This window comes from Hemitrygon akajei, chromosome 19 (genome assembly GCF_048418815.1).
Source record: "Hemitrygon akajei chromosome 19, sHemAka1.3, whole genome shotgun sequence".
NCBI classification, from domain to species: Eukaryota; Metazoa; Chordata; class Chondrichthyes; order Myliobatiformes; family Dasyatidae; genus Hemitrygon; species Hemitrygon akajei.
Genome location: NC_133142.1, coordinates 15,808,900 through 15,820,324, shown reverse-complemented (window position 1 = coordinate 15,820,324; position 11,425 = coordinate 15,808,900). Strand labels below are relative to the sequence as shown.

General features: G+C 43.2%; 1 protein-coding gene across 5 annotated transcripts in view; it reads left to right on the top strand.

Moving 5' to 3' along the window:
- raf1b (Raf-1 proto-oncogene, serine/threonine kinase b) overlaps positions 1-11,425 on the top strand; it is a 101,461-nt gene that overhangs the window by 77,933 nt on the left and 12,103 nt on the right. For all 5 annotated transcript variants that reach the window (XM_073072132.1, XM_073072131.1, XM_073072136.1 and 2 more), the window contains exons 15-16: positions 1,339-1,470; positions 10,166-10,300. In XM_073072132.1, coding sequence (XP_072928233.1) covers positions 1,339-1,470; positions 10,166-10,300 — 267 coding nt within the window. The remainder of the gene's footprint in view (positions 1-1,338; positions 1,471-10,165; positions 10,301-11,425) is intronic.

Below are 11,425 nucleotides of genomic sequence, written 5' to 3'. Positions count from 1 at the left end.
TTCTGTCTTATTAAATGTTTTTTTCCTCAAAATTATTTTCAGATATCTTTTATTGTTAAGGTACACATTGACATTAGTGTCAAAACTTGGAAAAATTGTTGGTAGTTGAGATGTGACTGTGCAGAAATGGAACATGCCGTGGTCAGGCGAATTGTTTTTTTGCTATTTGACACTTTTTATTGCTATCCATAAGCAATTCTGATGTTGCTTTATTTAATGTTCTGAAAAGCTGATTTATGGTGTAAACAAATGTAGAAAATGCATTAGAAAGAGTGCAATTGACTCTAAAGTGGGACAATGAAAACAGATTAAACTATTGAGCTATCATGTCCAGATTCTTTCATTCTCCTTTTATCCACATTCCCTTCAAATGGAATAATGTAGACATCTTTAGGAATACCGTGCAAGTAGCCTTCTACTCTTCTAAAAAGTATGAAATGTTTCATTTTGATAGGAGGCATAAGGAGGCCGCTTATTTCTCGGAAGGTAAGTAACTAAATGGGGTATTGGAGCTGTAAGATTTGACGTACATTGCTTTAAGTTTTGCAAATTGATAAGGCCACATAGCTTGCGAGTACTGAGATTAAATTTTAGAGAAATGGGTACAGAGATCTGTCTGGGGTTGCTTTTGTTATGTACCCAAAATGGAACTGAATTCTAGATAACATTGGGCATTTACCATAAGCGACTGAAAATTGATCTCTAACACATACTAACAAAGCAGGAAAGTTGTTAAAATTTAAATGAACTTATTTTAAGTTTATATCTGACCTTGGTTGGTTTGCATTTGGAGTACTGACTGAAGGTATGCTGTAGGTCATTCCACAGAAAAGTGATATCAGGGCTGTGTGGAGAACCATTCAGAAAAGATGATTGCACAGATGAAGCACTCGGGAAAGGTAGAGACTGGGCTTTCCTCCAGAAAGGAGACGAGCAAGAACAAACCTGTCAATAATCTGTAAAGAGAAGTTGACTAGAACAGATAATTTAGGAATGTGGACGTCTCTGTCACATTGACTGATTAAATCATGTACTCCTTTCCATAATACTTCAAGTTGTGTTCAGTTCTTGGTATTTGTAGCCCCTTTCCTCTTGTTCAAATGAGAAAGGAGCTCAGTTCATCGGTAGTCGATCACCCTTCCTCACTTCAAGAAGATATGACTTGTCTTTTTATGGTTCCAAATCCATCTACAGTTTCATGATTTTTGTACAATTCATGTGAAAGGGTTTTTGGAATTTTTGTATTTTCTATAACTTGATTTTTTTTTAATAATTAAAGAGTAAGTGTGTGTGGTCCAGCCTCTGCTCGTATAATTTACGCTGTGGACTCATTTCTAGGCACCAGAGGTCATCCGAATGGAGGAAGTTAATCCGTACAGTTTTCAGTCGGATGTCTATTCGTATGGCATTGTGCTGTTTGAACTAATGACAGGAGAGCTACCGTACTCACACATAAACAACCGAGATCAGGTAAGACAGCCATTTTTTCAAAACACCTTCAGTGTTTGAAACTAGAAACGAGTATAAATATGCCACACTCCCTCTGTTCCTGATGGGCCTTTCTCTGCCTGTTGTCTCGTGTTACTGGGAGAGAATAACAAGTCCTGCAGTGCTGGTAATGATAACGCATACTGGGAAGATGCAGAGTGCTTTATTTGTTAATAATATTCACTTTTTCCCTCCTCTCTGTGGGACAACCACCTCCATTTTGTGGTACATTTGCTATAGATTTTGTGTCTTTTATGCTGAGGCTGTACAGGTTTACTGGTGCCAGAAGCCTGCAGGTGGTTTTCTTTACGAGTGTGAACTACAGATGGTGGAGAACTGACCCTGATTTCATAAAAGGTCCGGGAACTGTACACGGGCATTGAGGTCAATTGTAGACAAATGCTGCTCTGATTGAAACCACTTAATCTGTACAGGCTGAGAAACGATGCCGATAATCCTGAAATCATGGTTTAGGAATGCATCTGGCATTTTATCCCATGGAAATTCATCTGCTTCACACATTTAATTTCATGGTGTTGTGAAGTACGTTGATTTCCAGACCACAGTTTTGTAATGACATAATTGCAATATACAAGACATAGGAGTAGAATTAGATGATTCGGCCCATCGAGCCTGCTCTGGCCATTCGATTGTGGCTGATCTCAACCACATTCTCCTGCCTTCTCCCCGTAACCTTTGGTGCTGTTACTGTACGTCACAAGATGGCAGCCCGCATAGTCGCAATGGCCTCTCTGGCTCTAATCAATGGTGAAATTTCTTATCTTGTTCGTCTTTTCTACAATTGAAAAATACTGCTGATCATAAGGAAGACAACAATCTGCAAATCTGCCTTGCTAGTGAGCGGGAGGATGAAGGTGCTGTGCAGTTATGGCTTAATGCACGAATCAGGCCCTGCTCTGCGCCACAATGTCGGAAGTGTTGTGCAAAGTCGCAGAACTATTCTAAGCATACCTGCAGGCCCATGTTCCCGGTGATTCTACTCGCTAGCGTCCGGTCGAGAATAAGCTGGATTACCTGCATCTGCGTTTGAACCGGTAGGAAACGAATGACTGTTGTGCATTCGTCCTGACAGAAACATGGCTTCAGGACACATCTCCAGACTCGGCCTTCTAGCTAGAAGGCCTGATCTCCTTTTGGGCGGACAGGAATGCTGCGACCTCCCACTAGACCTGTGGAGGTGGTCTGCGTGTCTCCGTCAGTAAGAACTTGTGCGTGAGCACCTCAGTAGTAATGACCCACTGTTCATTGCAGAGTTTTTAATGGTGAAGTGCAGGCCCTTCTATTTACCCAGGGAGTTCACTGCCATTGTGATCATTACTGTTAACATCAAACCCGCCCCCACCCACTCACGTGCTGGGGAAGCACTGCAGGAGCTCTGTGGCGCAATCTGCGACCTCTCACCCTCTTACCCCAATAGTGTCTTCATTGTTGCGACTGCCTTCAACCATGCCAGCTTGAAATAAGTCCTGCCAAAGTTCTGCCTGCATGCCAACTTCGCAACCAGAGGAGAGAAGATATTGGACCTGGTCTCTGCCAACGTCTGTGCAGCCTACAATGCTGCCCCTGCCCTCACCTCAGACCACACCCCTGCATACAGACCACTGGTTAAACAAGCCAAACCAGTTGACAGGGAGATCAGCACCAGGCCAGAAGCTGCCACCCCAGCGTTGCGGGACCGTTTCGAAAGCACGGACTGGAGCATATTCAGGGAGTCAGCTACTTACGATCATCACCCAACATTGATGAATGTGTGGGACCGGTGACTGGCTACGTAGTAAAATGCATTGAAGATGTTACTGTGATCAAACACTACACTGCCAGGGCAAATGGAAAGCATGGCTGACTGCAGAGGTTCGTGCACTGCTTAGGGATCGGGACGCTGCTCTCAGATCGAGGATGGGATGGTGCGAAGGTAAGCAAGAGTCGCATTCTCACGTGGCATCAGGAAGGCAAAGTGAGAGTACTCAGAGAACCTTTGTGACTCCAGAGGCAAGGTATACAAAGCACGACAGATTACAAGTTCACCCTGTGCGCCAATGACTGCGACACCTCCTTTCCTGATGGGCTGAATGGCTTCTGTGCATGATTTGACACAATGAGTGATGTGACATCAAGGGAAACCCCCCCCCCCCCCCCAGGAACAGGCACCCTGTCTGGTCGCAGCTGCGGAGAGGAGGATCCTAGCCGGGGTAAGCCCACCCAAGCTGCAAAGCCAGACAACGTACCTGGTCAGGTGCTGAGGGATTGTGCGACCCAGCTAAAAGAGGTCCTCTTGGACATCTTTAATATCTTCACTGTCCCTGTAAGCTTCAAGACAGCCACCATCATTCTGGTGCCCAAGAGAACGACTTGGCTTCAAAGAGATGCTAGAAAATGACGCTGGAGAGGCAGTAATGGAAGACAAGGAAATGGTGGAAGAACTAAATAAGAACTTTGCATCTTTCTTCACTGTAGAAGGCGGTAGCACTACGGTGGAAGTTTGAGAGTGTCAGAGGGCAGAAGTGAGTGGAATTGCTGTTACTCCGTAGAAGGTGCTTTGGAAGCTGAGTGATGCCACAACAGCCTCTTGCTCAATGTCAGCAAGACCAAGGAGCTGATTATTGACTTCAGGAAGAGGAAACCAAGAGGTCCATGAGCCAGTCCTCATCGGAGGATCAGAGGTGGAGAGGGTCAGCAACTTCAAATTCCTCGGTGCTAGTATTTCAGAGGATCTGGCCTGGGCCCAGCACGCAAGTGCAATTTTGAAGAAAGCAAGGAGCAACTCCTCTTTCTCAGGAGTTTGCGAAGATTTTGCATGACGTCTAACACTCTGACAATTTTCTGTAGATGTGTGGCGGAGAGTATATTCACTGGCTGCATCAGTCTGGTATGGAAACGCCAATGCCCTTGAACGGAAAATCCTACAAAACTCAGCCTATCACGGGTAAAGCCTTCCCATCACAGAGCACACCTGTTGTAATTCTGTGAGGAAATAACAAGCAGGATAGACAAAGGGGAATCGGTGGATGTTGTGTACTTGATTTTCAGAAGGCCTTTGACAAGGTACCACAGATGATATCAAGATAAGATCCCATGGTATTACAGGAAAGGTACTAGCATGGATAGAGGAATGGCTGATAGGCAGGAGGCAAAGAGTGGGAATGAGGGAGCCTTTTCTGATTGGCTGACAGTGATTGGTGATGTTCTGCAGGGGTCAGTGCTGTGACTGCTTTTTACATTATATGCCAATGATTTGGATGATGAAATTGGCTTTTGGACAAATTTGTGGATGATACAACGATAAATAGAGGGGCAGGTAGTACTGAGGAATCGGGGAGGCTGCAGAAAGGCTTGGACAGATTAGGAGAATGGCAAAGAAGTGGCAGATGGAATACAGTATCGGAAAAAGTATGGTAACGCATTTTGGTAGAATGAACAAAAATGTAGACTATTTTCTAAAAGGGCAGAAAATTGAAAAATCTGAGGCGCAAAGGAACTTGGGTCTCCTTGTGCAGGATTCCCTAAAGATTAACTTGCAGGTTGAGTCAGAAGTGATGAAGGCAAATGCAGTGATACAATTCATTTAAAGAGGACTAGAATATAAATGCAAGGATGTAATGCTGAGATTTTATAAGGCACTGGTGAGGCCTCACTTGGAGTATTGTGAGCAAGTTTGGGTCCTTTATCTAAGAAAGGATGTGCTAACATTGGAGAAGGTTCAGAGGAGGTTCATGAGAATGAAAGGGTTACCATTTGAGGAGTGTTTGGCTCTGGGTCTGTACTTATTCGAATTTAGAAGAATGGAAAGAGGTGGGGAATCTCACTGAAACCTATTGAATGTTGAAAGGTCTAGATAGAATGGATGTGGAGAGGATGTTTCCTATGGTGGGGGTGTCTAGGACTGGAGGGCACCGCCCCAGAATAGAGACATAAATTTCAAATGGAGATGAGGTGGAATTTCTTTAGCCACAATTGTGCAGTTCATTGCCACTATTGGCTCTGGATTCCAGGTCATTGGGCATGTTTAAGGCAGAAGTTGATAGTTTCTTCATCAATCAGGGCATGAAAGACAATGGAGAGAAGGCAGGAGAATGGGTTTGAATGGCAAAATGAATCAGCCACGATGAAATGGTGGAGCAGACAAAATGGGCTGAATGGCCTAATTCTGCTCCTATCACTTATGGTCTAAAAAGATTACTGCCCATTGCAGTGACCTCAACAATCATGAGCGGCTGGTAATGAATCGTATTAAATCCCACCTTCCAGTTACATTAGACCCTTTCCAGTTTGCCTGCCGCTCTAACCAGTCCACTGGTGATGCCATAGGCTCGGCCCTGCACTCCGTCCTGTCCCATCTAGAAAACAGTGCCTCATACACCTTGTTGTGGTTCATACGTTTAGACTCAACGTCCCTCTCTGTAACTGGATCTTGAACTTCTTTATAGAAAGATCCCAGTCAGACCAAATTGGCAGCAACATCTCAAGCTCCATCACGCTGGTGCTCCCAGTGCTGTGTGCTCAGTCCGCTGCTGCTGACTCACGACTGCTCTGTCAGGCCCAGCTCAAACCACATCATCAAGTTCGCCGATGACACAAGAGTGGTTGGCCTCATCAGCAACAATGATGAGTCGGCATACGGCGAGGAGGTCGAGAGGCTTGTCAAATGGTGTGAGAACAACAACCTCAGTCTCCACGTGGACAAGACAAAAGAGATGATTGTGGACTTCAGGAGGGTGCAGCTCGACCACTCTCTATTGCACATCAGTGGCTCAGCCATGGAGAGAGTGAAGAGCATGAAGTCCCTTGGTGTGTACATAATGGACGACCTATACTGGACCCACGACACCTCATTAGTCAAGTAGGCACAGCAGTGTTTACACTTTCTAAGATTGAGAGACTCCTCTCCCCCATTCAGAGCACCATCGAGAGTGTCCTGTCTGGTTGCATCATTGTGTGGTATGGAAGCTGCAGGGCCCTGCAGAGGACAGTAAAGACTGCTGAGAGGATCACCAGGATCTCTCCCGCCCCCCCGCTATTTACCAGGAGCGTTGTATTCGAAGGGCCTGAAGTATTGCCGAGGATCCCCGCCACCCAACCCACGATCTCATTGACCCATTAGCGTCAGGAAGGAGGTAAAGGGACATCAGGACCAGGACTGCCAGACTGGGTAACAGCTTTTTCCCTCGGACTGTGAGACTAATGAATACCCTGCCACCACCGAGGTCTCGTCACTAGGACAGCGAGCTGCTTATTGTTGACCTGTGCTGCACACTACGTGCACTTTGAATTATGTTTTACAGGTCCACATCCCTTATCCGAAATCCTTGGGGCCAGTTGCATTTCGGAATTCAGAATTTTTTGGATTTCAGAAAATTGAGAATTATATTGATAATTAACCTGTCTTAGTGCAGGTGGACTTTAGGACCCGGGGGAGCTCCAGACATACGCACATCCTCCCGTATACTTTAAATCATCTCTAGATTACTTATAATACCTAATACAATGTAAATGCTATGTAAATAGTTGTTATACTGTATTGTTTAGGGAAGAATGACAAGAGAAAAAAAAACTCTGTACATGCTCAAACAACAAGTGTTGGAGAGAGAACTTATGGGTTTTCCCGATCCGTGCTCTTTTACAAATACTATTACAATTTATTTATAGAGTAATATACTGATAAATGAAATAGTGGGGTAATTATAGACCGTAAATACACTAGTACATTTTATTTTCAACAAGAACATTCAATAAAACATAAAAATATATGGCTTCAAACGATGTGCTCCTGTCCCCACTCCTGCACTACTCCAGCCCTTGTATTACCGAGTACTCCGTCTCTCATCTGTTTCTCATTACGATAAAATTTTACAGTTTTCTTCCAGTCCAGCTTGCCTGCAATGAGCTTGTGCCGCTGGTACAAAGTGGTTATTGAACCAGTCAGAAAACATTTCTCGGGTTACCCATGCTTTCTTGTTTGCATAATAATGCACAGGTAAATTGCCTTTCAGACATCTCGGATGTTGGCTTTTTTCAATCACTGCCAGCTTCACCTTGTGTGTGCCTGGTGCATTGGCACACCCAAGAATAGCGAACCTGTCCTTAGCATCTTTAAAACCTGTTGGTGCCCTCTCATCAGCCGTTGTTAATGTTTTTCTAGGAACATTTTTTTCTAGGCCAGTACAAAGCTGTTTCATCAGCATTGTAAGTTTGTTCAGGGCTAAGGTTTTCATCAGTTATTATCTTGGCAAATTCGTCAATGTAATTTTCAGCTGCTTCATGATCAACAGAAGCTTTTTCACCACAGATTTTCAGATATTTTACACCATGATGCTTCTTAAATTTCTGCAGCCAACCCGCTGAATATTGACACTCACCTTCAATGTTCAGTTCTTCATGGTATATTCTAGCTTGTTTCATGATCAACATGCCATTCAGTGGCATACATTCATTTTTTCATTGTCTAATCCACTCAATCAACACACGGTCAAGATCTTCATTTTTTGCCCTATGAAGTTTTTCCAATTTTTTATTAGTTTATGGTCATCACTGTCAGTATTGTTACGCCTGCACCCCAACTCTGAGGGGCCGAAGGGTACAAAATAACCCCCTCCTTTTTGAGAATTGCAAGATCGCTATTAATTCAGGTCAGGAGACCCAGGAAATGAGAGAGAGAGAGACGCAGAATCCACAGGGGGTTTGGAATGTCCTGACCCCTCAACGATACAAAGCCACGGGAAACAGCAATTGTCTCTTGGAGACGGAATTGTGTATTGAGCACTGTGCTATTCATCGACGCCCTCAAGGAATGAGCAACGTGGGCTGGTTGGGGGGGGGGGGGGGGGATGGCATCATCCCAACCTGATTGACATCTGAGACCCCGTGAGTAAGGATAAAAGGTCTGGGGAACAACCCCTTTAGACGCACCAGGAAAAACGCTAGAAAACCCGTGACAGCGTAATAGCGACAGCCGGTGGAAAGCCCACGTGCGTCCTTTTCCATTTGCCTCGGAATTGGTGGGGCTGACCACGGAAGACGGCTTAGCTAAAAGGAAAAGGACACCGATGACATTTCGAAGGATCGACATCATAGGAAGGAAAACGGGCAAGTTCTAAACTCCGTCTCTCTTTCCAACGAAAAGCTGCAGCTTGAATGAACTTGAGTGACTTTTATATCTCCATCGGACAATACATTATCCCCTAGACAACGATAGAGCTATTCCTTATTGATTATTATTATACCCGCGCTTTTAGATTTAGTATTGACGACGTATATTATCTGTATGTTTGCATTGATATTATTTTTGTGTATTTTTATCAATAAATACTGTTAAAAATAGTCCCATCAGACTTCAACGGACCTCTCTATCTTTGCTGGTAAGTGACCCAGTTACGGGGTACGTAACACTATAAAACTTCAGTAACTTGTCTTTCTGTTTCTTTAAATCATATGCAGTGGTAGTTCGGACACCATATTCTTCAGTAAGACACCACACAGACACACCACGATCAAGCTTCTGCAATAACTCCACTTTCTGCGTTATTGATAATGACAGATGCTTCCTTTTTCTTCTCATTGTGACCCATAGGGGTATCTGCAGCTCTTTTTGGCATTTTCACAGTGAAATTAAACACAAAGTCAACAGTGAACACAAAATATCAGCGAACAGCAAATGTACGTGTAACCAGTACGAGCGCTGAGCCACAACTGACGCCTGGCGGCCTCTGCTAGTGCTGCCACGTCACACCTGAGTGACGGTCAGCTGTTGGCGCGCCAAACAAGCCTTGTTACGATACGCTCCACAATCCACGAAAAAAATCTTCCGTTTTTGGATAAGGGGTTGTGGATCTGTATTAACTTACTTGCAGCAATACATTGCTTTATGTGCTGTGTGTGATATATGTATTGTGGGCGCACTGTGGTCCAGAGAAACATTGTTTCATTTGCATGTATATATGTACAGTCAGATGGCAATAAACTTTAACGTGAAATTGTTGACTTGTGTTCTGGACTCCAGGTAAATGTCATTATTGCTCTGGAATTAATCTGCCCTTGCACACCTCTGCGTGGAATTCCAGATAATACAGGTTACACTAATGTGGGAACTTTATCCTTATGACATTTTATCATGTTAAACTGCAGAAGGATTAATTCAGTTAAGTTATAATTTCTACATCATCCCCTTGCTTTAATAACCAAATGAACATTATAAGTTATCATGATGAAATGTATTAGTGATCACTGAGTGTCTTATTTCATTGACATTTAATTAGTGAAGTGATCCATCTGAAAGTTTGCTCTTCTACCATACCCTGTTGGAATAAAGCCATTTGTTGTTTCCCACTTAGTGTCACTTCCACTGCTGAACTGAAATTTAGTTTTGTTTAATTTATTTAGAGATACAGCCCTTAGAGCTGCCTCAACAACAACCCCCCCCCCCCCCCCCCCCACAGTTCAACCCTAGTCTAATCACAGACAATTTATAGTGACCAGTTAGCTTATCAACTGGAATGTCTTTAGACTGTGGAAATAAACCAGAGCAACCCCACACATTCCACCCTTCTGTTCATTTAAAGATTTTATCAAGAAGCATCTTCCTTACATTTTAATACTTGTTCTGCATTTATTCCTGCTCTTGTAAAATGTGCCAGCAAAATTTACATTTGTCCTTGTGATCTAGATTATTTTCATGGTGGGCCGAGGGTTTTTAACACCCGACCTCAGCAAGCTCTACAAAAATTGCCCAAAAGCAATGAAGAGACTTGTAGCGAATTGTGTAAACAGGAACAAGGATGACAGACCTCTCTTTCCTCAGGTAAGGGAGAAGAACTTACTTTGACATACTGAGTAAATGCTCACTGCCCAGACATATTTTTATTTCCAGGCAAGTATTCAAATTAATTAAATGGAGATAAGAGTCCAAAAGGTCAGAGTAAAACATCTTTAACACTGGCTGTCCTGATCTGTGTATACCAGGTCTTTGTTTGAAGAGACAGGAATGTCAGTATTTTATGAACACATTACTTAAGCTAACATGTAACATAACTGCATTCTGAATGTATATTTCTATATTCTCATGTTATTTCCCCAACTTTGTTTCAAGGAAAAATCTTTAGTTGTAAAGTTGTACTATTTTCCATTCCAACAACTGAGGCACACACCCAATAAAAGTAATAGAACTCTGAAGAATGAGGGGAAAGTGTCATCAGCAGTTATGGGGATGAAATTATCCAGCGATTTTTATATAATAATTGGATAATAATATCTAATTATTCATACTGACTGGTAAATTCTGGCCAATGAGACTATAGCTTAGGTAGGCTTCTTGGCTGGCAGAAACGAATTGGTGTCTGTACTACGTAATTCCATTAATAAAGGACCAACATGGCTGCAGTCCAGACATCTGTCACCATGCCATGGCTAAAGAGAATGCACATATCTCTGCGATCTCCTCCCTAGCTTCCCTTTGTATCCTGTGGTAAAATTCCACTTGGCACAGTGGCACATCCACCTTAATGTTTTTTTAAAACACCCCACAATTTCTTTTTAATTTCTTCATTCCCTGGATTAGCAATGTATCCTCCTCTTTGACAAATACTTAATGTTAATTACTTAAGACCTCACCCATTTCCGTTCACAAATTCCTTCCATTATACTTGAGAGGGCCAACTCTTTCCTTACCTACCTTCTTGCTCTAATATACAGATAAAATGCCATGGGATTCTCTTTAGTCACAGTTGACCCAGAACACTTCATGACCCTTTTCAGCTCCCATAATTCCTTGTTAAACTTCTTCCTGTTTCCTTTATTTTCAAGGGCCTTGTCTGATTTCAGCTTTCTAAACCTTACATATATGCTTCCTTTCTGTTTGATTAAACCTGCGGTATCTCTTGTCCTCCAAGATCCTGAACCTTGCTACCCTTGTCTTTCATCCTTCCGG